The sequence below is a fragment of the Neovison vison genome, chromosome 2 (genome assembly GCF_020171115.1).
Source record: "Neovison vison isolate M4711 chromosome 2, ASM_NN_V1, whole genome shotgun sequence".
NCBI classification, from domain to species: Eukaryota; Metazoa; Chordata; class Mammalia; order Carnivora; family Mustelidae; genus Neogale; species Neogale vison.
Window position 1 is genome coordinate 31,746,793 of NC_058092.1, and position 25,032 is coordinate 31,771,824.

A 25,032-nucleotide genomic window follows, 5' to 3' on the forward strand; every position below is an offset into this window, starting at 1 on the left:
ATTGGCTGGGACCGCACCACCAGCAGCTGCAAACGCGGTGCCCACAAGGTCGGACGGTTCAGAGATAGGCTGTGATGTCTCTAGCCTCCTGTAGAAGGGGGCTGGAGTCAGACAACAGATTTGCCAGGCTTGAGTCCAAAAATGGCCTCTACTGCAGGAGAGGAAGCCCCGACCACCGACTGCGGACAAAAGCTGCGAGGCAGAAAGGCCGCAACCAGCCTGGTCTCGAACTGCCCCATCTCCAACACGTCAGCTGCACGGGGACACGGCCGCACACCCGCCCACCCGGACGAGAAAACTCGTCCGTCCCACGCCTGCGCACTCGGGGCCCTGTGCCCCGCGCACTAAGACCCCGCCCCTGGGAGGGCCCGCGCGCCCGCCCCGCCCCCCGCCTCTGCGTGCGCACCGCCTGGAGCCCGCCTCCGTGAAAGACTGCCGGGCGCATGCGGCCGGGCTGGTTCACTGGCGGCCCTGGGCTCAGCGCGCGCGTCGCACCCCTAGCTCCTTGGCGGACGATAGGCCTGGAAGCCGGCCTCAGGTAGGCTGACTCCAGGGATCCCGGGGGAGCTGTTCTCCCGTGCAGGAATCGGCAGCGCCAGCTGAGCCCGGCGCGGGACAGCCACACCGCCGCCTGACAGACAGCATTCCCACCAATCAGGGTGAGGTGGCTCGCAGGCCTGACCAATGGGCTGAGTGCCTAACGGGAGTGGGGCGGGCGGGCAGCCAGGCCGGCGAGGAGCCGGCTCCCGCGCGCGGGGCCGCGTGGCCGGGCGCCGCTGGGAAGCCGGGCCTCAAGGGGCGTGGGGTGGCGGGAAAGGCCGCGGGGCCGGGGCCGGCAGTGCCCATTTCATCGCGGCCTGGATCGGCTGGCCGGGGGGCCCGGGATGACGCGTGGGACGGGGAGGGCCGTAGAGGCGCGGGAGCCCCTCTGCTTAGACCTCCCGGAGCAGCCCTGGCTGCCGCCGCTCCATGGGGACTTCCTCGGCCGTCACCCCTCTGGGCTCGGTGCACGGCCACGGCCTGGCTGGGAGGCGGCTCAAGGTCCGAGACGCGGCGCCGCGTGGGGGATGGATGCGGCGGCCTGGCCACGGCCCCTCCGGCGAGCCCCGACTCCCGTGGGCGGAAGGGGCCTTGCAGCTCGCCCGCCCGCCCGCCGGCCCCGGGTGCAGCCCCTCCGGCCCCAGAGCCGGCCGGCTCCCCTCCGACCGCCCTCAGTGAGCATGCTGCGTTTTAAAGAAGTTCACTACGTTTGCGTGGCACACTTAGGTCCACACTCATTATAATGTCCAATCCTCAGCAGTCCTGGTGACAGGCGATGCGGGAGATTCTCATCCCATTTTACAGATGCCAGGACCCAGGCTTTGGGCAGCTTGAGTGACCTGACAGATCTCACTACGCAAGTTGTAGGGGCCGGAGGTGGATCTCAGAACATTTTTAACAACAAAAAAAGCTTTTTTTTTTCCCCCCCTTTCCATCTTTGTTGAATTCCTCTAATGCATTTTTTTTAAAAAAGATTTTTTAATTTTTAAGTAATCTGTACACCTAGCATGGGGCTTCAGCTCAACAACCACCAGATCAAGAGTCACACGCTACAGTGACTGAGCCAGCTGGGCACCTTCTTTTTGTTTTTTTTAAAGAATTCTTTGTTGTTGTTTTTTAAAGATTTTATTTTTAAGTAATCTTTACACCCAAGTTGGGGCTCGAACTCACAACCGGGACATCAAGAGTTGCTTGCTATACCTACTTAGCCATCCAGGGGCCTCTGATGTGTCTTAATTTGTTACTTCTGTGCTTGAAAACCTTCTGATGTGTCCGTGGCCTTCAGAATAAGTTCAAATAGGACACTCAAGTTTCCCCACGATGTGGTCCCTTGCTTACATTTCCAACTCATTTCCCACTGTCTTCACCATCTCTCTATCTCATTTTCTTTTTAAAGATTTATTTATTTGACAGGGAGAGAGAGATCACAAGTAGGCAGGCAGAGAGAGAGAGGGGGAAGCGGGCTCCCTGCTGTGCAGAGAGCCCAATGTGGGCCTCAGTCTCAGGACCCTGAGATCATGATCCGAGCTGAAGGCAGAGGCTTAACCCACTGAACCACCCAGGTGCCCCTCCCTGTCTCTTTTCTTGGCCCTACCTCTGTTTTCTGTGGCTGGCCTTCACCTTCCTGTTCTTCTGTTCCCTTCCCCATGCTTTAGGTCTTTCAGTGGGTTCTTGAAGGTCAGCAAACCAGGAGCAGTCTGGGTCCTCTCCCTGCCTTCATTCCTCACACCTTTTACTGGGCCATGATCTATATATACCCTGGTCTTGTCATTGATAGCTTTCTGCTCTTTTCTTCAAGTACACCTTTCATATGTTGTCCCTGTTTCCCACCATCACTGGATTACTCATTTATTTGTAAATGTTTTGTCTCTAACTGGACTGCCAGCAGCTTGAGTTATGAGCCCAGATCTGATTACGTTTTGTGGTCCCCGCTCTTCCTGTAAAGCAGCCTGAGGTGATCTCTGATAATGGTTTGCTATTCACTTGACCCAGAAAGCCCTACAAAATCATGCAAATCAGGAGGTTCAAATCTTCATGGTTACTGTAAGAACACATGTGAAACTGCTCAGGTCATCAAGGGTATGCCTGTGCAAAAAGCCACCAGGTAGCTGAAGGATGTCACTTTGTAGAAGCCATATTAGCCATTCTGTCGCTACAGTGGTGGGGTTGGTAGGTGTGCCCAGGCCCAGCAGTGGGGCTGCACACAGGGTCGGTGGCCTAAGAAGAGTGCTGAATTTTTACTGCACATGCTTAAAAATGCAGAGAGTAATGCTGAACTTAAGGGTTTAGAGTGACAGAGTAGTGTCCTCCCTCAGTGTCATCATTGAGCGCATCCAGGTGAACAAAGTCCCCAGGATGTGGTGTCACAGGGCTTATGGTTGGATTAACCCACACCTGAGCCCTCCCTGCCATACTGAGATGGTCCTTACTGAGAAAGAGCAGACTGTCCCTGAACCAGAAAAGGAGGTTGCATGGAAGAAAAAGATATCCCAGAAGAAACTGAAGAAACAAAAACTTATGGCCTGGTAGTAAATTCTGCATAAAATAAATGCAGATACAGGTTAAAAAAAAAAAATGTTTGGTCCCCAAAGTGTGCAGCACAGTAGTACCTTCATAGGAGATCGTTGCCCATCAGTGTGAGTGAGTGAATCGTTTTAGCCTCTCCCACCTGGTCTTTGGGCACCGTGGAATCTTTACTGCCAGGCACTGTGGGAGACTCCAGGAATCTTCCCTCAAGAGAGCTGTTACCCTATTAAAGTAAAATTGGGGCAAATCAAATGCAAATGGATGAGATGAGTCTTCTGGAAAAGTAACCTGCTCCATAACCCACTAGGGGAGGCTGAGGACTTTCTAGGATCATCTAAAATTGAGGCTGAGATTGGGTGTAGTGTCAGGGATATACCTGATTAGAACCCATCTGAAATGTAGCCATGTCTGATATTCATGTGTCCCTAAGGAGCCATTTGACTGTGAGGTGACAAGAGTAGTGTCCCGCCCCCCCAATATTAGGGACTTGGGGTCCAACGAGTTTGGGAAAACTGTATACTGTATTCCCATTTGGGGAGATCACAGTGTGCATTAGCTTATTAAAGGCTATTGGAGGTCTGGCATTAAACCAACTCACTGTTTAACAGCATTTCTCTGATTTATATGTCTGTAAAAAGGCTTTATGGGAACCCCATACATGTTTTGCAGAAACCAGGGAGCGCACTCTTGGAAATGCTGTAGCAGGATGGAAAGAGCAAGTCATGGTCTGGTGTCTTCCTTGCTGTCCAAGGGGGACGTCCTTTTGAGCATTCTTCCTTTGCCAAGTGTATTCATTCCTGCCTTGGGGAGGAGTAGGGCAGGGGAATGCTTGAAGCAGAACTCTCCAGTTTCCTTGTTCCTTTCTTAGCTTATTTGTATTATAATTTGGCTTCACATGAAGTGTTCCCAGAGGAGGAACATGGCCTGACCATGCCAAAGGAGATTGTGTTTTTCATTTTGGTCCCATTTGGATTTATCGACCAGCTGATATGTCTGGGCCTCTGAAGCTGGGGGCCGGTGATCAGTCCTCCCTGGCAAACCTGTTGCTGTCCCCTCTGCTGGTCCTGCCTCCTTCCACTCCTTTATCTCTCACCACATCTGCTTCCTGCCTCCCTGGCCACAGCTGCACTGCTCTTTGGATTTAATCGAATCTGTCCTCTCTTTGAGTGTTCTGCCCCCATTCTGTGCTTCAGGCTGGTTTGGTATCTGATATTCTCCTCCAATACACACAGTTTCTCTTCGGGGCATACCTGGGCGAGATTGCTGACAAGGAGTAAGTTGTTATTAATTACAGGAGACAATGACCTGTAATTAAAGGATTTCTCGGCTTCATTACAACTCCTTTTAAATGTTGAAGTTCTTTTATTCTGTCTTCCATAACTGGGAGAAGCTGTGTGTTCTTGGTGATACATTGTACGCTAACCAGAGACATTCTCTCTTTCATGGGCAATCGGAGTGCTCACCCAAGATTGAAATCTTTTTTTTTTTTTTTTTTCTGTGCAGGGAAAATAATGAGGCTCCTGCTTCCGTACTCCAGAGTCCTGTGGTTCTATCAGCCAACATTTGGGGCAGAGCGTTCTGTCAACAGAGCTGTTTTTAAATTTTTACGTTTTATTTTTTTCCTAGGTTGTCTCTCAAGGTTGTTCGTTGTCAGAGCTTTAAACAAAAGCTGCATTATTTGATTAGCGAGTTGTTTTTCAACTCCTGTTTGACTATAGCCATTCAGTGATCGCAAGAAGTATTTGTTAGGGTCCCACATAATAGCCTTCTAGAGTCGTGTAGCAGATAGGGTAACAGGCTCCTGGGGGATACAGAGGTAGTAAGGGGCAGAGCTAGCCTTTGAACCCAGATATGTGTGCTTTGGGGAGATCTGTCTTACTTGTAATTTTTCCTTCTCCCCCTCCCAGGTCAAAAAGTAAAATGAAGTACATTCTAGTTACTGGTGGTGTTATATCAGGAATCGGGAAAGGAATCATTGCCAGCAGCGTGGGCACAATATTGAAGTCATGTGGTTTACACGTAACTTCAATTAAGATTGACCCATACATTAACATTGATGCAGGAACATTCTCTCCGTATGAACATGGTAAGCACAATGCATTTCTTTCTTTTACTAAAATAGTAATTGTGGAGTACGTGAAAGAACAGGTCAGCCCTCGGAACTTGTGTGTGTGTTGTATAACGTGACTTGTATTTCCTGCCTTCTAAAAAGTTCTTCGTTGTAGCAGAATTCACTTTTCTCACCTAGACAGAGAGGGAGCAGAAATCCAGACAGTGATCTTGGTGATGAGAGTCCAGAGGTTTCTGTAATAGAACCCTCTCTCTGAGGGGGGAAAGAAGACCTTTTCTCCTTTCCCATTTTTGAGCTCATCTCCTATTGTGATGGTAAGAACGAACCACCCTGGGCAAGACTTCTAAGAATAATGTCTCAAGGAATGAATGCGAAACAGAGAAATGGGGGAAACTTTTGAGTCTCACAACTTTGTTTAGGACTAAAGGGTAGCCCAGACTTCGGTTTTTCTAACCAACAGGCCTTTAATACCCAGTGTGAGTTCTGAAGGAAATCATGATTTTATCCCATCTGAAACTTTTTTCTGCTCAAGTTAGGAGGCTTTGTTGAAAATTCTTTTTGGGCAGCAGACAGGACACCTATAAAGCTCCCTGTGCCCTGAGGCCATGATTTCCTTCCACTGCATGCTCTCTCATTGCTTCCTGATCCACACTGAGCTTGTGGAGAGGCTGGACGTGTGTTACTACCTTTTAGAGAATGGTTGGTGATTTATCTTTCTTTTGTGTCATACTCAGTTCTTTAGAAATAAATGTCTCTGCTTCATATCAAGGTAACGCAGACTTCATTCTATGCGAGTGTTTACATTTTGAGACTCAAGTTTGCCCTCACTTAGGTTTTCTGCTTTCCCTGACCATGTCTGCTGTTCGTCACAGGTGAGGTTTTTGTGCTGGATGATGGTGGGGAAGTCGACCTTGACCTGGGGAACTACGAGCGCTTCCTTGACATCCGCCTCACCAAGGATAATAATCTGACCACGGGAAAGATCTATCAGTATGTCATTAACAAGGAACGCAAAGGCGATTACTTGGGGAAAACCGTCCAAGGTAGAACTGGATTTGCCTTCAAAGTCTAAAGAATCTTAACCAGCTTGCTTTCTTTGGAGTACAGAAATTTACTTTCTATGCAATTTCAGCCTGAAAGTACAGAAATTTACTTTCTATGCAATTTCAGCCTGAAAGTGTCAAGTTATTGTTACTGACATGCGCCCTTGGTCGAAAGTTCAGAGCTGTACAGCTGTTGGCTTAAAGGAGCGCATGAAGAAGCGCCTGTGACCCCATGAAAGGCACTGAAGCTCCCTGGGCCCCTGGCAGGGTGTGAGTCCAGAGGGCTCTTGTCCTTTTGCAGGGATGAATGTAGATTGATGAAGGCAGCCAGGTCAGGGCAGCGAGCCCCGTGTTGTGTGTCTGTCGTGCATCTGGGGTTGACTTCGATGGGAGCAGGAAGAGAATGTCCCCTGTGCGGCCTGCTGGCGGGTCAAGGGCACCCATGGGCTGGGGGAGCCGGAGACGTGGGGCTCCCGTCCTCCTGCACCTTCGCCAGCCAGCTTCACTTGTGTCTGTCTGCTGCCCTGGGGGTTCCCCACCACATGCATTTGAGAAACTTCCCACTCTTGGCTTAAGACTTTGCTGAACTGAGAGCCGAGGGTCATGCCGACAGTCAGCTCTCGTCTGGGGCTGTCCGGGCACGGGGTCATTTAAAGCGTAGCCCTGCCACTTACAGCTTTGTGAACACAGATTACTGAACCTCTTTGGGATCTGGTTCCCTTTTCTGTCAAACGGAGTTAACTTCCTGCCTTTCGTGGTTGTCAGGAGGGCGAGAAAGTCTCTCTGAGTTCCCGACACAAAGGAAGGGGATCAGTTAGGAATCAGACTTGATCACAGTCTCTTGGTCTAGGCCTCCAGTGCAGTCATCTGTGTATGCCTTCAGCCGTCCCGTGTTTCTCGAATACTCCGCGGCCGTCACACCCTCCCTGGCGCTGGGGCTATGTGACGAGCAAGACCAGCGAGTCTTCTGTCCCCACGGAGGCTACCGTGTGGGAGACACGCAAACAAACAGCTGAAGCAAGACATCTGATGAGCGCTGTGAAGGAAGTGAATAGGAGAGAGCGTGGGGCGGCCCGTTTGGACAGGTGGTTAGGGGGAGTCTCCAGGAGGGGGTGTTTGTGCTGGGAGGCCAGCGGGGGGCCTGTGGAGGAGGGGGCAAGGCCACAGAGAGGCCCGGGCTGCGGGTGCTCTGTCCGGGTCCTCAGGGAGCAGAGGGCGTCGGGCGCAGTGATCAGGGCAATACGTGGAGTGGGGGGGAGGTAGCCTGTGGCCAGGTGACACAGGGCCTTCTGGGCGGTGGCCCTGGAGTTTGGATTTTACTCAGAACCGTGGGAAGCCATTGAAGAGTTTAAAACATGGGAGCGGGGGAGCTCTGTTTTGCATTTTTAAAAGGTCCTGTTGGCTGCACAGTGTGGAATAATGAATATCCTTGTGCCTGAGGCACTGCTGGTTAAATTGGGAGCGAGTTGAACAGTAATCCCTGCCCCCCGAAGAGCTCGCCCCCTGAGTCCTACAACTAGGATTTTAACACACGGTGCAGTGGCTGGCTTTCCGGAGGACTGGCCTGTGCGGCTCGCTGCTTAGCATTTTTCCCAGTGGTGTCACAGGAGATTCCCCACAGCTTGAGGCAGTAGAAGCTGTCCTCTCCACTGAGCACATAGGGAAATTGAGCTTAAGAATAGTTAAGTAATTCACTCAAGGATCCGTACCTGATGAGTGGTGGAACTCAGGCTTGAATCCAGACGTTCTGGCCCCGGATGCTACTCCCTCACCATCCTGCCCTCCCGTACTCTCTCTTACCCGTGGATTGTTCATCCTTTCATGAACTGGAACATACCGGAACAGGGGCCTGGAAAGCACCCAGTGTGAAGTGGCTGCCTTCAGCAGTTAGCAGTGCAGGTGGCTGCGGGATCTGATGTGTGGGGGCAGCCGGGGTCGTCTCTGCATGGGGTGCAAGGGCTCTGATGTGGGTTCCGGACACATTCTTGGCCTTACCCTTGTGTGCGTCCAGCCACAACCTGGAAACCTGGAGGGGGGGCCACAGGAAGTGTGAGCCCAGAGATTATTAAATGCCGTTTAAAAGTGGTCTCAACGGGGTCACCTGGGTGGCTCAGTCAGTTAAAACGTCTGCCTTCGGCTCAGGTCACAATCTCAGGGTCCTGGGATCGAGTCCCACATCGGGCTCCCTGCTCAGCCAGGAGCCTGTTTCTCCCTCTTCCTCTGTTCCTCCCCCCTGCTCATGTGCCCACGTGCTCTCTCTCTCTCTCTTGCTCTTTCTCCCTGCCTCTCTCAAATAAATTAATAAATCTAAAAAAAAGAGTGATTTCAACAATATATTTATGACCCATCACTACTCCAGGCAAAGACTTAATTGTCATAGTAAGCGTGTCTGCCCCCAGCAGGGCTGACAGAAAAGGGTAAGGTATGTATTTCTTTTCTCTTTTCCAGTTGTCCCTCACATCACAGACGCAATCCAGGAGTGGGTCATGAGACAGGCGCTGATACCTGTGGATGAAGATGGCCTGGAACCTCAAGTGTGTGTTATTGAGGTTCGTACGAGTCTTTTCTAACCGAGAGTACACCCTTACCTCCTTACTTAGCCAGCAGCACCTGATAAGACCATGCTCCATGAGACCCATGACCCTCCTCCCCATGGTGGGGCGGGTCTGGGCACAGTACCGGTCATGGAACACCCACACCATCTGAAGCAGTCCTCCATGTGAGCCATTCTCCTCTTCAGCCTGTGTACGTTCACTCACCGTGGACTGTGCCAGTAATGGTGGCAGGACACGTTCTCCTCTGTCCCTTGAGAACATTGCTGACCTTCCGCTCTCCTCTGGTAGGAACGTTCATGTTCTGCTGGTTCTAGCTGCTGGATCTGTGTTCCTGCAGATATAGGGGACTCAGAAATTCTAGCAGTTTCTTTATAACTGATACTTTTTCATACAAAAGTTATTTACAGCTAACTAAGTAGATAAGATTTAGGTTTCTTTGCTTTCTGATATTGTACAAATACAATTTCTAGTGTATCTTTCACCTGATCTTTTTCTTGGCCAGATCTATAATCTTGGGGGAATGGAGAGCCTGTCCAGAAAAGTAACTTTGCAGCATAAGGGAATGTCGGTTACTGCTAAGGGACATTAGCCGGGCTCAGAGAGTCCACATTATGTTGTTTCTGGTCACCGGGCTGAGATGATGAGGTGTGGTTGTTAGAAAATTAAACCACAAGAGGAGAATTTAGTGCTTGACTTCTATAATAACTTTGTTCTTGTAGCTCGGTGGAACAGTGGGAGATATAGAAAGCATGCCCTTTATTGAGGCCTTCCGTCAGTTCCAGTTCAAGGTCAAGAGAGAGAACTTTTGTAATATTCATGTCAGTCTTGTTCCTCAGGTAAGGCACTCAAGTTTTACTTTGTGGGGGATGGAGAAGAAAGAGAAGAGGATGGTTTTCATCCCTTACGTGTTTTAGATATGTGAGGTGCAGGGAATAAATATCTTTGTGAATTTAAAATTATTATAATTGTACTATTTGAAAAGATCAGTTGGAAAACATTTAGAAGCTAGCCAGGGAAGGTGCATTTGAAGATGATGGATTGAAAATGTCCGTTTGTCTCTACTACATGGTGAAGCCCTGCTACAATTAGAGTAATGGGCATTTTTTTTTTTTTTTTTAAAGAGAAACAGTCACATAGGTAATGTGAAAGGGTCAATGGGAAGGAAACATAGGAAGCCAGAAAGCAGGTGCCGTGTAGAAAGTGAGAGAGCAGACTCATGAGCCTACAGCAGGGCCGGCTGAGAAGCAGTGGTGTTTGCCCTGCACAATCCTCTTTAGAGGCTCAGGAAGGGGCCGCACCAGGTGCATTGGCAGCTGGGGGCAGCTCATGGTAACTGCCATTTGAGAAGCAGCTAGAACCCAGCATCTCCTTCCCTAATGTGCACTTTTGGGTGCCAGTCCCTTTCCCACCTTGGCAGAAGGCTGAAGCTTTTTCTCCAGAGAGGGATTCTAGATGAGCAGATAGTAGCAGTAGTTCAGAGCGGTAATATGGAAGTAAAACCAGGGGGGTAAGTGCACTTGGATGCTGTTGGAACACCCTGCCTTCTTCTGCCACTCAGTTCCCAGAATCATCACAGCCAGGCTTGAACTGTGCATGTGAGGTTCATGATGGGGTATATGACCAGCCCAGGAGAAAACACACTACCCTCAGGGGCTCCCCAGTGAAACAGTGAGGGTCCCAGGGGAACAGGCCCACCCTATTCACTCAGAACTTCCAGCTGGCTTTGAAATGTCAGCCCATGGCCAGTGATCACCAGACATGTGGAGAAAGCACCTAGATGTGCAGGAAATCAAAACAGCGGGACATAGGGGACCTTAGAAGTTTGGGATCTGGAGGAAGCAGGAAACTTCAGAACTAGAATAGCGTGTCACTTGTGTCCTCAGAGACTCAGAGGGGAGAACAGCTGCATCCGTGAAACAAGAATTGGATACCCTAAGGAAGAGGCATTCAGAGAACAGAAAATTTTAAAATGGGGTATTAATTTCCATTAAAGATGGGATAGCAGGAATGAAAAACTTGAGAGAAAGAAGATAGAGGAACTATTGTACGAAATACATAAGAAGATCAAGAGAGAGGAAATAGGAGAGCAGGGTTAAGAGAAGGAGAGGACAGGGTTAGGGTTTCCTGAAAATAATAGAGAAATGGAGAGGGATGTGTCATCGGAACCAGGGGTCAGCAAACTATGCCCATAGGCCAAATCAGTGTACCCCATTTTCTCCGGGAAAGCTCTTTTGGAAATACAGCTGTGCGCACCTCTGTATGTGCTGTCTGTGGCGGCTTCTGTATGGAAATAGCAGAGTTCGAGTCCTTGTGACAGACTCTATGGCCCATAAAACCTAAAGTACTCGTTACCTGGCCTTTTAAGGAAAAGTTTTCCGATTCTTTGATCTAAATAATTCAAGGAGATTTCAGGACATTAGTTTCTAGATTGAAAGGACCCACCAAATGCCCAGCATACTGAATGGGACATGACCCCCAACAAGGCCCATCACTGAAATTTCCTAATTACGGGGCAGACACTCTAAAAGGCTGTAAAGAGAAAAACGAAAAATTTGTAAGGTGTTACACTTTCTTAGTAGCAATACTAGAAGCTAGAAGACAGGGAAGCTGTTTCTTAACCCACTGAGCCACCCAGGCACCCCACCCAGGGAAGCTGTTTCTTTGCAAGTGGTCAGGAAAAAATGCTTTCCAGCCTAGAATACTGTACCCAGCAAATCTGTGAAGTGTGAGAGGGAAGTAGGGTTAATTTAGTACTTAGGAAACTCAGCATGCCAAGAAAACAAAACAAACACCAACCAAGGAAAACAAACCAAATTTGGACAGTAAGGAAAAGTGTGGTGCATGGTTTATGATGGCAGGATTCAAGTACTCAAACACACACAACTGTCGAGAGGTATCATGAGATGTGCTGTAGGCACAGGACGGGAGCATGTGTCGTAGCTTTCTAACTATAGTTCCCGCTGTCTAACGGGGGAATCAGTAGGAAATGTCTCGGGCCACATGTCAAGAAGCAGCATGAATCATACCAGAAGGATCATGGGAGAGTGGATGCCCCTGGGGTTTGGGGAAGGGGAGGAGTCTGGGTGCTGATACCTCTTTTAGGACAGACCCTGTGGAAAATCCAAACACATGGGCCTTTGACAAAAATAAAAACTAAATTAGACACCGATCCATAAAAGGGGTTCAGAGAAAAGTCATGCCTGAAAATTCTTTATCCTAGAGAAATGAACTTTTTTTCCCCTTTTGTAAAATAGCCAAGTTCAACAGGGGAACAGAAGACTAAGCCCACCCAGAATAGCGTTCGGGAGCTCAGAGGCCTCGGGCTTTCTCCAGATCTGGTAAGGTTTTATGTTTCCCTGGTTTCAGTGCGATCTTGGATATCTATTTAAAATCTCTCCTCCATGTACCATGTGACTCCACTTATATGGAATCGGAAAGACAAAAAGCGGAAACAGATCCACAAAGAGAGAGAACAAACTGGTGGTTGCCCAAGGGGAGGGGGTGGCGGGTGCAGAATGGGAGCCGCAGACTTCGGGTCAGGGAGAGAATAAGGCCGGGGGGTGAGAGGCGCAGACGGCTGCCCTCGTGAGCACAGCGTAGGGCATAGAGTCCCATTACTACGTTGTGCTCCTGAAACCCATGTAACATCGTCTGTCAGCTGTAGTTCAGCTAAAAAAAAAAGAAAGAAAATCTCAGCTCCGCAGCAGATAAGACCTTTGCTTTGTTGGCTTGCTTTTTGATGCTGGTGGGGAAACAGGGTGAGTGCTTTGAGCAGGGGTTGCCTTTTACAGAGATTTCCTCATGGGCGTGTGTGAGGTTGTGCCTTGTCTCTCCTCTGCGCCCATTATTCAGTGTCCCCTCCCTCTTACCCAAGACTCCACCTGAGGAAAACCCACTGGGTTCCCGAAGTTCATCTTCGGCATGTTCATCTGCACTGCCCCCCTCTCCCGTTTCTCCAGAGCGGGGACTTTAGGAATTCAGTTTTGAAAACAGGTCCTATTTTCACGTTGGCCTACACTGGGCTGGAGTTCACATTTTCATCCGGCTTCACGAGGTGATGTCTGTTTTCCTGTCCGTCAGGAAAGTACCCCAGCTCCGTCATCCCTCTTCTGTCTGAACGCCTTCCTTTGTTTCCTGCCAGGTTGTGTGCAGGTGCTCAAATCCTCTGGACACGTCAGTGAAAGAGAAAATCTCAATGTTCTGCCACGTTGAACCTGAACAAGTGAGTCGAAATTCCATCTCCGCATCAGTCGGGTTTTTGTTCTAGTTATCCTAAGGGGTCACAGCCGCTTTCGTGAGGCTTGCTGCTTGTTTCACAGTTTGAGACAGGAGTCTGTTGGCTGGAACTGATTCTGTTGGCTCTGGTTTTCTGGACATACTTGACCTCTCTGGCCTCTTCTCTCCCCACTCCTTGTACCTTTGGCTCCAGCCAGGCTGCATGGCCTCGTCCTTCCCGCTAGCCCTGCTGTCTCCTATTCATTTTCACCCTCCAGGGCTCCCCCGGGACCCAGTATTGCCTGAGAAGCTCTACCTGTCAAGCTGCTTCCCCCTCAGGCCTCAAGGTTGACCCTTCTTAGGCGACCTGTGTGTCTCACATGGTGAGACATGTTCTACTGCCCCTCGGGGAGAGAGAGAGAGAGTGTATGTGTGTGTGTCTGTCCGTCCATCCATCCGTCCGTGGTTTTCTCTACTCATAGACTTGGCTTCTTGAAGGCAGTGACCGCTTCAACCAGCTTTAAATTACTGGCGCCTGGTGTCTAAGGTGGCGGAGGCTTTAAACCTGATTTAGTCTTTTCGTTACATGTGCTTATGGAGGGTACCTCTTAAATAGGAAATTCAGACTTCTGGGACCTGTCATAGGTCCAGGGTAGGGCACAGGAGGGAAGGCCTGGTGCTGGTAAGTTGAGGCTGTGGCTGCGGTCAGACCGGTTGAAGGGCAGGAGCAGGGAGGTTGAGGTCCAGGAATTTGTGTTGAGGTTGTGAGTGGTTTGCTTTGCTGCTGGGTTACTGAGGGTCAAGAGGTGTAGCAGGAGGGCCCGGCTGGCCTAGAGGGGAGAGAAGGAAGCTGCAGCGCTGGAAAAAGAGCAGTTAGTTTGCAGGACTACAGGGAGTATGGCCGTGCGGGTCAAAAAGTCAAAGTCACTGGCGTTGAAGTGAAGAGAGCAGGGCAGCCTCTGACCCCCCATCTCCGCGGGCACTCAGGGGTCCGGCTGTGAGCATGGCCTGGGGCCCGAGATCAGTGTCCCCAGTTCCCAAGCTGGGAGCTCCGTGTCAGGAATTCTGCTTCCTACTAAATACAGATCTCCCTTGACTTAACGAGGGGCTAATCCCAGGCAACCTGTTGTAAGTTGAAAATACCTAATTTGGAGTGCCTGGGTGACTCAGTGGGTTAAGCCTCTGCCTTCGGCTGGGGTTATGATCTTGGGGTTCTGGGATCGAGCCCCACATCAGGCTCTCTGCTCAGCAGGGAGTCTGCTTCCTCCTCCTTCTGCCTGCCTCTCTGCCTACTTATGATCTCTCTCTCTCTCTGTCAAATAAATAAATGAATAAAATCTTGAAAAGGAAAAAAAAAGAAAATACCCTAAGTCGAAAATGTGTTAACACACCTAGCCTACCTTAAATATAGCCTACAGGTGGGCAGAATCACCTAACACAAAGCCTGTTTTACAGTTAAGTATTGACTATCTCGTATAATTCATCAAATACTGTACTGAAAGTGGGAAACAGTGGTTGTGGGTACAGAACCGTTGTAAGATATCGGTTGTTACCCCGTGACCGTGGGGCTGACTAGAAGCTGTGGCTTGCTGCTGTGGCCTCACAACACGAGAGAACATACGGCCAATTGCTAGCCTGGGGATCACAGTTCAAAATGCAGAGTATCGGGGCGCCTGGGTGGCTCAGTGGGTTAAGCCGCTGCCTTCGGCTCAGGTCATGATCTCAGGGTCCTGGGATCGAGTCCCACATTGGGCTCTCTGCTCAGCGGGGAGCCTGCTTCCTCCTCTCTCTCTCTGCTTGCCTCTCTGCCTACTTGTATCTCTCTCTGTAAATAAATAAATAAAATCTTTAAAAAAAAAAAAATGCAGAGTATCTTTTCTACTGAATGTGTGTTGTTTTCACACCACCCTAAACCAGAGTATCAAGTCAAACCACTCAAAGTCAGGAGCTGTCTGTATAGAGCGTCAGAATAACTACATTGTTATGAGCAGCCTTCTTACTTACGCATTTCGTTTATTTGAGGTATTTCTATCCCAGCAAGTGAAGGTAATTAAATTCCATGATAGAATACATTATTAAGGGGCATCTGGGTGGCTCAGTTGTTAAGCATCTGCTTTTGGCTCAGGTCATAATCCCAGGATCCTGGGATCAAGCCCACATCGGGCTCTCTGCTCAGCAGGAAGCCTGCTTCCCCCTCTCCCACTCCCCCCTGCTTATGTTCCCTCTCTCTGTCAAATAAATAAATAAATAATCATGAAAAACAAAAAGAATAGGTTATTAAAAAATACTTGCTATTAAAAATGTGACAAGTGTTTCTAGATTTAAATTTGCATTTCAAATATTTTGCCTATTTTTAAATTGAGTTGCTTTTCTTACTGAGTTATAGGAATTCTCTGTATTTTCTGAAGAATAGTCCTTTCAGATCTGTGATTGGCACATTTTTCTCCAAGTCTGTGGCTTATCTTACCTTTTTAGTGGTATCTTTTGGAGCACCAAAGCTTTTACATTCTGATAAACTTCCGTGTATCCATTTCTCTTTGTATTGGTTGTGCTTTTAGGTATTCTGCCCGAGAACTCCACTTAACAAAAAGATTTCACGTTTTCTTCTAGAAGTTTTATAATTCTAGGTCTTATATTCGGGCCTGGGATCCATTGTGAGTTCCCTTTTATGGATAGCAACTTTCTAGTAAAATTGAAATTTGTCTTTTTGCCTGTGGGTAGCCAGTTGTCCCAGCTTCTTTCCTTGGAAAGACCATCCTTCAACAGTAATCTCTGGTGTTTTCTCATAAAGTTGCTTTTTTAAGATTTCTTTATTTGTAAAGTTTTTTTTTTCTAGATTTATTTATAGGTTTACGTAATTTTTGTAGCTCTATGAATGGGAAAATTTTAAAAACTACATTTCCTAGGAGCCCCAGGGTGGCTTAGTCGGTTGAGTGCCTGACTCTTGATCTCAGCTCAGGTCTTGATCTCAGGGTTGTGAGTTCAAGCCCCATGTCGGGCTCCATGCTGGGTGTGGAGCCTGCTTAAAAAATAAATTACTTTTCCTAATTAGACATGGCCATGTATAGGAGCCCTGCTGACCTTAGCTCATTGATCTCAAGCCTGGCAGCCTCACTGAAATTCTGCTAGTTCTGTTTATTTCCATGTAAATTCTAGGGGTTTTTGTGGATGAGAAATAATTCTGAATGTAGTTCTTGGCAGTTGCTTTTTATTTTCCATTTCATATGTTTCTTATTTAATTGTAATGGGTAGTATCTCTAATACATCACTGAATTGAATGTACAATAGTGGCCAGTTCTGCCTTGTTTCAGACTTCAAAGATTAAATGTTAATATTACATGTTGAGAACCAAATGATGTTTGCTGTGGGCTTTTTTTTTCCTTTATGTTTTTCACATTTTCCTAATAGTCCTAATTCACCAAGCATTTTTACTGTGGGTTGGTTTTGAATTTTTATTAGCTTCATCCACTGAGGTGACTTTTTTTTTCCCTTTTTTTGTCTGTTCATGTAGTATTCCACTGTTATATATATCTTAACACTATGGCTTTTGGACTCAGCCTAGAAAATGACATCCCCGCTTGCCACCCCCAGAGGTTCTAGTCCGTGTGGTGGTGGGTATGGTGTGGGCTTGTGAATTTTTAAAATCTCACCCAGGTGACTCCAGTGTACAGCCAAGTTCAACAGCTACTATTCTCGGGACAAGTCCTACTTGGACGTGAATATTTTCTTTTTTTAAACTACATTTGTGGTTTGGTTTGTGATTTTTTTTTTTTTTTTTTTTATTTATTTTAGAGAGTGACTCTCTAGGTGACTCCGTGCTGAGTGCGAGCGCAGAGCCTGATGTGGGGATCAGTCCCATGACCCTGAGATCATGACCTGAGCTGAAATCAAGAGTCGATGCTTAACTGACTCAGTCACCTAGGCACTCCTGATTTTTTTTTTCTTTTTTGAAGGATTTTTGCAGTCATGTTCATAAGAGATTAACCTCTAATTTTTTATTCTGTTCGTGAGTCAGTTTTCGTAATGTATATTTTTCTAGAAGATTGCCCTTGCCATTTTCAGATGTAGAAGTTATTTTCTGAGGGTGATCGAGCCAGTAGGAGGCTGCCAGCCCAGTTCGTTTTTGTTTTTATTAAATAACCTTTGCCTGTTTTTACACAGGTGATCTGCGTCCATGATGTCTCCTCCATCTACCGAGTCCCCTTGTTGCTAGAGGAGCAGGGGGTCGTAGACTATTTTCTCCGGAGACTTGACCTTCCGATCGAGAGGCAGCCTCGAAAAATGCTGATGAAGTGGAAAGAGATGGCAGACAGGTTTGCCTCGTGATGAGGAGCTGGGAGTCCGGGCCTTTTTCTCTTCTCGGGAGGGTCTCAGGGAATTTGCTCACGCTGTTGGCTCATGCTAGGTAAGGACTCGGTGGTAAGAGAGGCAGAGACAGGCTCTTAGCCCTCAGCTTGTTGCATCAGGACTGAGGAAGTCCTGGCAGGGCTGAGCTCAGGTCACACACCTGTGGCCTCGTGTCCCCTCAACCAGGAAATCCGTGCGAACGGGCATCTAGTGGCCGCGGGTGAGCTCTCTCTTGTCCCGCGAGGCCTGCCCTGCTGGCTGACCGTGGCCCAGCACTCCTGAGGTCCCCCCCTACCCCCAGATAGCTGAGCTGTTTGGGAATGTGCCGCTCACCGCCCAGAAGAGGATGAGCGGGGTGTCCGGTCTAGTATTACTGCTGCTGCCGAAGCTGCTTGCTTTGAGGACTGTCCCCATTCCTCCGGACAGTTCAGTAATGCTCTCACCTCCCTTCAGAGGTGTTTCTGCAGTCTCGGCACTGGCTCTGCGGGGCAGGGGGCACTCTTACCTTGCTCTGTGAGGGGCATTTTCCTTTTGCCGTTGGCCCTTCCAGTCTTTGTGCATTTCCACGTATATCTGTAGGCAGCCATGAAAATGGCACACAGCTCGAGGATCCCGTTTTCATATGCTATTACAAACATTTTTGCTCTGTTACTAATTATACTTTGTGATGAAGGTTTTTGGTGAATATAGACCATTGTGTTAATGTACTAGAGTTTATTTGACTATTCCCTTCATCACATTAACTCCTAAGAATGGTCTGTTAATTTTTTTTTAGCTCTTTGGGATTTTAATTTTTTTTTTTCTTAAAGATTTTATTTATTTATTTGACAGAGATCACAAACAGGCAGAGAGGCAGGCAGAGAGAAAGGAGGAAGCAGGCTCCCTGCCGAGCAGAGAGCCCGATGAGGGGCTCAATCCCAGGACCCTAAGATCATGACCTGAGCCGAAGGCAGAGGCTTTAACCCACTGAGCCACCCAGGCGTCCCTGGGATTTTAATTTTTAAGAAAGAATTTGTGTGGGATTTGGAAGCCATCTCTTCATGCCAGGTTCTAAAATCCTACTTTCTTTACAAAACCTGCCACATGGATTTGAAAGTTGCTTCCTCTTTACTGTTGTGTACAGAGAACTCAGATCATACCCGCTCCCATTGTATGCTTCCCAGAGAGGTTTTCTTCTTTTTAGAAAGCAGTTTTGATCTTGTGGTGGTATCTGTGTACTAAATAATTTGGTGTCTCCTGGCCTTTGTGTGATAGATATGATCGCTTGCTGGAGACCTGCTCTATTGCCCTTGTGGGCAAATACACCAAGTTCTCAGACTCGTACGCCTCCGTCATTAAAGCCCTGGAGCATTCTGCGCTGGCCATCAACCACAAGTTAGAAATCAAGGTAAGGAGGGGCAGCACGGGTATAGCGAGGCCTGGATAGGGAGGGCTTTTGGGGTCTCATAGATGCTGTAGGCATATCTGCCATATGTTCCTGGAACTCGCAGTTTCTTTTTTGGACTAGAAAGGATTCATGGTTGGCTCCTGGCTTAGTGAGAGAACGGTAGGGCATTTTCAGGAGACAGTGAAGGGGAGAAGTGGTCAGGGTAGTGCTTGCGGAAGTGCCGATGGTTGATTCTGAGTAGCAGGTGGCCAAGTACAATTGTGCCAGGGGAATGGGGGAGCCCTGGTGGGCCAGAGGCACACTGCTGTTCTCTTACCTTGTCTGGGAGGTGGGAGGGCTAATACCCACCTCCGAGAGCAGGGAGGTTTCTCTGAAGTGTGTGTCTGGTTGCCCGGCCAGTGCCTGGAGCGTGTGCGGCACCCGTGAGCGGTCCTGCTTGTGTTCCGCTCCACTATGGGACGCGCAGACGCCGAGCTGGCGGAGTGTTAGGGCTTCATCCCTGCTTGTTGTCTGCGGATGCCTGGAGTCTTGAGGATTCAGGGCTCAGATTCTGGCCGTCCTCACTGTTGGCATCAGTGGCCTTCTCCTCTTCCGGGTGTTTCTCAGCGTGATAATTTAGTTGGCTTTGTGCTGAGGAACACTTTCCTACAGAAGGACCTACTGTATACATTTTAAGGATTATGGGATCTTATTACACTTCCTTGACTTTTGCTCGTTCTTTGGCTCATTCATCTGTCGTCTCCATGTGGCCGTAGTCTGTGCCTTTCATGGTGGATGGTGGGGGCCGAGAGATGAATGAGTCTGTGGGGTCTCGAAGGTGTTGGGGGAGCACACAGAAGGGGTGGGGGAGCCTGTCTGGGTAGATGTGTGAGGAGGGCAGGCTTCCTCCAGGAGGGTCTCTGGCAGAGTTTGGGAAGATGGGGGAGGCAGAAGGGCAGGGCATTCGGACAGAAGGTAGAGTGTATCCCAGGGCTTGGAGACGGGGAATAGTTGGGAACTCAGTGGATGGGAAAGTGTGAATTGGAGGATGTCTGGAGACAGGCCTGTGAGGTCATGAATCCCGTCACCTGGGCCACACAGCTGGCTCTTCCCCTGAGGTTCAGGGAAGCCATTGCAGGGTCCTGGGCAGGAAACAGTAGGAAAAAGACGAACAAACTAATAAGAATGGGGGCAGAAGATCTGAGTGGACACGTCCATCGAAGCTGCTCCTGATGTATGTGGAGGCAGACGAGGGCAGCAGCTTCATTTGTCAGGGAAATACATGCACACTGTGACCAGACACCTGCTGGAGACGCCGAGCATGCTGGAGAGGATGGGGAACCCCGCGCCTTGCTGGTGGGCTGGGGAAATGGCACAACTGGTGAGAACACAGCCTGGCACTTTCCTACAAAGGGAAACGTACACTTACTCTGTGACCCAGCCCTTCTGCTCCCTGATACCTACTGAAAACATAGATCCACAAGAAATATTTTTATACGAGAGGACTGATACTTAATAGCCAGAATCTGGAACCAATCCACACGTCCAGCGCGAGTTCATGCACACATTGTACTGTATTTCCTCGATGGGCAACCGCTCAGGGACAAAAAGGAATAAACCCGTGACACGCACAGCAGCAGGGATGAATCCCAGAAACATCCCGAGCCAAAAAAGCCAGACACGGAAGCTGCATGTTGTGTGTTTATTTCTATCAAGTTCTAAAAGGGACATCTGTGGTGATAGAAAGCAGAGCCGGGGTGTCTGGGGCAGGAGGCCGAGAGGAGGTTGTTTGTGGGGGTGGGAGGGCAGAGGGACTTTTTTAGGATGACAGTCATTTTCCTTATTTTTGGTTGAGGAGGCGGTCACACCTTTGTGTGTATGTTTTACAAAACTCATCTGTGTACACTTAAAATGCTTGGGTTTTATTGCATGTAAGTTATACTGCAGTAAAGAGGCAAAGATGGAAAGCAGTCTTGGTGGCAGACAGGCTGGAGGAAAATGCATTCTGAGCAGAGGGAACACTTTATTTTTTTTTTTCATTATATTTTAGTTTTAAAGATTTTATTTATTTGTCAGAGAGATGGGGGAGAGCGAGCTCAGACCGGCAGAGGGTGAAGCAGGCTCCCTGCTGATGAGGGAACCCGATTCAGGGCTCAATCCCAGGACCCTGGGATCATGACCTGAGCCAAAGGCAGACACTTAACCAGCTGAGCCACCCAGGGGCCCCAGAGAGAACACTTTGGACTCCAGTAGGCTGAGGGTAGAGCCAGTGGAGAGCCATATTGGGGAGGCCAATGATTTTTAAAATACACCACTTGTATTTTAAAATAAAAGAAAGAATTTATTTATTTATTTACTTAATTACTTACTTTTAAATATTTATTTATTTGCTTGCTTGCACGTGCACAAGTAGGCAGAGGCAGAGGGAGAAACAGTCTCCCTGCTGAGCAAGTGCCCGACGCGAGACTCGATCCCAGGACCCTGGGATCCTGACCTGAGCCAAAGGCAGCAGACTGACTGACTGAGCCATTCAGGCATCCCTATAAGAAAGAATTTAAAGTTTATTTTTAAACTATTGGGTTTAAATATATGAAGATTATAATTTTGAAACTTTATTTTTTATTTTTTTAAAGATTTTATTATCTGAGAGAGCCAGCGCATGTGTGTGCGCACAGGCAGTAAGGAGGAAGGGCAGAGGCGGAAGCAGGCTCCCCCCGGAGCAGGGAGCCAGACTTGGGACTCGATCCCAGGACCCTGGGATCATGACCTGAGCCAGAGGCAGATGCTTAACCATCTGAGCCCCTAAAACTTTTAAGTGAAGAAAGATGGGACATTGATAGTATCATTTAGGAATTAGGAAGAATGTGGCTCTGGAGTCATGGACTGCTTCTTGTCTCCCCCGCCCGAATGGTCCCCAGTACATAGATTCCACGGACTTGGAGCCAAGCACGTTGCAGGAGGAGCCCGTGCGCTACCACGAAGCCTGGCAGAAGCTGTGTAGCGCTCAGTGAGTAGGGCCCTCGGCCTTGGGTTTCCGGGGGTTTCGGTGGTTGGGGGAGGCGTTACTGAGCAGAGCCTTGTGCTCTCGGGCCTGTAGCTGGCAATCTGCTTCTTAAAGATCTTTTAATTGTTGAAAGGCTACAGTCTGTAAGATTTAAGACTTACAAAAATACAGCTTATCAATATAGTTGAATCTAAAGAAAACACGTTCTGATTTCACGGACATTTGCTGCCTGCGTCGACGGATGAGGCTTATTTAAAGATTCTCTTGCGGAATGTTTGATGAGGACCCGTCCGCAGAGTCTCTCTGTTGGTTTTTGGCAGCTGTTCTTTATAATAGTAAACAATCAGCAGGAAACTCCAGCTCTCTGGAGCAGTGGGATGTTCTAGAGTCCTACAACCATGACCGAAGCCCCCGCTCAGCCGACACTCTCCGCTGACAGGGAGAGGCTCCCTGCCCACGCAAGGGAGCTCTTTAAGCCAAGAAGTAAGAAGTTGCATTTATGTTAACATGTGTTAAAAATGATGAAAGAACCCATGTGTGCCATCTTTTTTTTTTCCCGTTGTAAGCATTTAGTGCATATTTTCTGAGCCCATAGTGTTCACTACAGCTCACCAGCAGTCTCCCAAGTCACCGTCATAGCCCCAGTAGCAAAATATAGGGGGAGTGACTTTGTGGCATCATTGTCTTGGGCTGGTGGGAAGGGCCAATCCCCATGTGCTGTGTTCTCTTGGACAGCGGAGTGCTGGTTCCAGGGGGATTTGGTGTTCGGGGGACAGAAGGAAAAATCCAAGCCATCGCCTGGGCTCGAAAACAGAAGAAGCCTTTTTTGGGTAAGTAGTAGGAAAGAGCAAGGAAAAGGGCCGCGTGGGAGCCTGCGAGTAAAACAGAGAGGTCACTGGAACCAAGTGCAGATGCTGTCTTTCTAGATAGCAGCTCAAGTAGAAGACATTTTGGTTCTGTTTGGGAGAAATTCAGACTTTCTTAGTGTGAAAAGTTTAAGAGCGTATACATCTACATGTAGATGCCGTGGAATTTGGGGAGAATGAAAAGCAATCAGGAAATTTGGTCCTTTTGCTGGAGCCAGCTGTTCGGCAGGACACCTGATGCTGAGTTTCACACTCTCACTTCAAATTGGCTCGTGATTTTGGATGCTTCCTGGAGCTGCAAATTTTAGTAATTTTCAGCTTGATCATTTGTAAATGGAAACTTAATGAGAGAGGATAGGAAAACGTGAGTTTTTAAGTATGAATACGCTACTGCGTATTTCTAAAATTGAGTAGCTTCCAAAACTTGGCCCTTCATATGAGGACTTTTTTGAAAGCTTAGACCCAGTTTTTGAAAGCTGATAACAGATAAAACACAGCAGGGGGTGCTTGTTGGTAGCAGGGAAAGCAGGAGAGTTTGTGATTGTTGTTCTGTGGGCAAAGGGGACACAGAGTCAGGGCAGGCTGGTGTGAAATGGAGAAGCTGCTTTTCAGTGGAGCTTCCTTTGTGTTTTCCCTTCCATCAACAAGGTGTGTGCCTAGGAATGCAGTTGGCAGTGGTTGAGTTTTCAAGAAATGTGCTGGGCTGGCAAGGTAAGTGTTCGTTATAAAACTTGTTACAATTCTTGCTGAAGTGTTTCTGGAGGGCGTGGAGCCTGGCGCCCCCTGCGTGATGGGAGGCCCCGGAGAAGGCCAGGCCTGGCTTCTTGGTACCTTGTGGGGGCACAGCAGGGGGAAGTGCCGTGTGCACGAAGGGAAAGCACAGCTCCTCTGAGCTGTGCCGATGGCAGGATCGAGGAGTCACAGCTGGCCAGGCTTCCTGGGTCTCTGTCCCCGCATCTCCAGTTTGGGGATGCCTGCATTCCCATCCCCGTAGCCACCATCCCTGAGCTGGTGCCGAGCAAGGAAACTCTGGCCTGAGGCTGTGCAGTTACTGTGAGCTTGGGCCCTGGAGCCTGTCAGACCTGGGTGTATCTTCTGACCCTCCCTTATTGTGGGTGATTTTAGATAAGTTACTTAGCCTTTCTTGGCTTCTGTTTCTTCTATAAAATGGGGTGATGATGGTACCTGCTTCTCCTGGTTGTGCGAATCGAATGAAATTATGCTTGTAAATAGTCCCAGTGTGGTGCCTGGCCAGTAGGAAATTCTCCGTGCCTTGCTGTCCAGACTACCTGGACACTCCGTGGCTCCCAGCAGGGTTTTACCACATCTTGGAGTGCTGTGGGGCTTGTGGACCCGGTTGGCTGGCTTTCTGCTCCCTGTGGTGTATCAGATCTCCCTGCTATGCGTTCAGCTCTGCCCAGCAGGGACATCGAGATGGTTCTCTCCCTGGAGCAAGGCTCATCATTCACTACTTCAGTTGAGGCGTCTCACAGCAGGCGACCTCCCAGAATGACAGGCCCAGTGTGCGGACACTGAACAAGCTTGCTCGTGTCCCGAGGCCTGCACAGCTGGTGGGGGAGGGGAGCGTACAGTGCGACGGTGGGGGCGAGGCTCCCTGGGACCCCTGATGGCAGAGCCCACACAGCGCGTCTTGACTCTGTAGCCCAGCTGACAAACATCACGTTTTTAAGAAGACCTCAGAAGTTGTAGGAAGAAGAAGCCGAGCATCCTGAGGCATGTGAAAGCGGCCTGGCTCCATGAGGGACGAGTGGCCCTCCCGTGGCCAGCTTACTGTTAGGGCTAGGCTCCTTGGACGTGTTTCTGAGAGGTCACCTCCTGCTCATTCACCCACTCACCTCCCACTCAGCACTCAAGCTGCTCTGTGGGCCGCATGCCCTTTAGTTTTGGTCCCTGAGCCCTGCCAGGCACTGTCCTAGCTGCCCATGACCCTGGAGCTGGCCCTCTGGGCACCCTGGACCCTCTCCCAGCCACTACCCGTCACCCGATGGGGTCCCCAGGTGGGTGGGTGACCTGACGACAAGTCTGCCTTCAGCTGGGACCTGGCTCTGGTCAGGCCCAGGAGGGAAGGTACCAGGCCTATCACGCATAGGGAGCCGGATGGTACCAGGAACAGGATGGTACCAGGAACAGGGTTCTTTTCCTTTTAGTCTTCAGTGGTTTTGCTTATGGCTGGACCATCTGTGCAGTGAGCGAGAGGAAGGCTGTACGGGTCTTGAGATAAGCGAATTCCTGACTTAGCGGCTGTGCGAAGCGGTTGGGCAGGGCGACACAGAAGATGCCGAGGATGAGAACAATGTGTTGCCCGTCCTGGAGAGACACACTCTGAAGCAAGAAAGGGGGAGTTGAGGCAGCAGCGTGTGAGCTGTCACGAGGAGGCAGTATCGAGCTAAAGATGAGGTGGTGCCCCTGGTTTCAATTCCCCCATTTTCCACGGCTTGGCTTCCCGGTGCTCGCACATGGAAAACACTCAGCCGTGTG

At 49.1% G+C, this 25,032-nt stretch overlaps 1 protein-coding gene and 1 pseudogene across 3 annotated transcripts in view; both read left to right on the top strand.

Moving 5' to 3' along the window:
• Positions 1-462: 462 nt before the first annotated feature.
• CTPS1 (CTP synthase 1) overlaps positions 463-25,032 on the top strand; it is a 30,773-nt gene continuing 6,203 nt past the window's right edge. The window contains exons 1-12 of one of the 3 annotated variants that reach the window (XM_044237952.1): positions 463-659; positions 4,974-5,152; positions 6,010-6,180; positions 8,629-8,729; positions 9,455-9,571; positions 11,990-12,073; positions 12,877-12,957; positions 17,112-17,263; positions 18,552-18,684; positions 21,582-21,670; positions 22,403-22,497; positions 23,182-23,244. In XM_044237952.1, the coding sequence (XP_044093887.1) occupies positions 4,987-5,152; positions 6,010-6,180; positions 8,629-8,729; positions 9,455-9,571; positions 11,990-12,073; positions 12,877-12,957; positions 17,112-17,263; positions 18,552-18,684; positions 21,582-21,670; positions 22,403-22,497; positions 23,182-23,244 (1,252 nt within the window). In that variant the 5' untranslated portion in view covers positions 463-659; positions 4,974-4,986. Of the gene's footprint in view, positions 660-4,973; positions 5,153-6,009; positions 6,181-8,628; positions 8,730-9,454; positions 9,572-11,989; positions 12,074-12,876; positions 12,958-17,111; positions 17,264-18,551; positions 18,685-21,581; positions 21,671-22,402; positions 22,498-23,181; positions 23,245-25,032 lie in introns of those variants that run through there. The other 2 variants (XM_044237954.1, XM_044237953.1) reach the window with 2 other exon arrangements.
• LOC122899826 lies at positions 2,508-3,135 on the top strand (annotated as a pseudogene).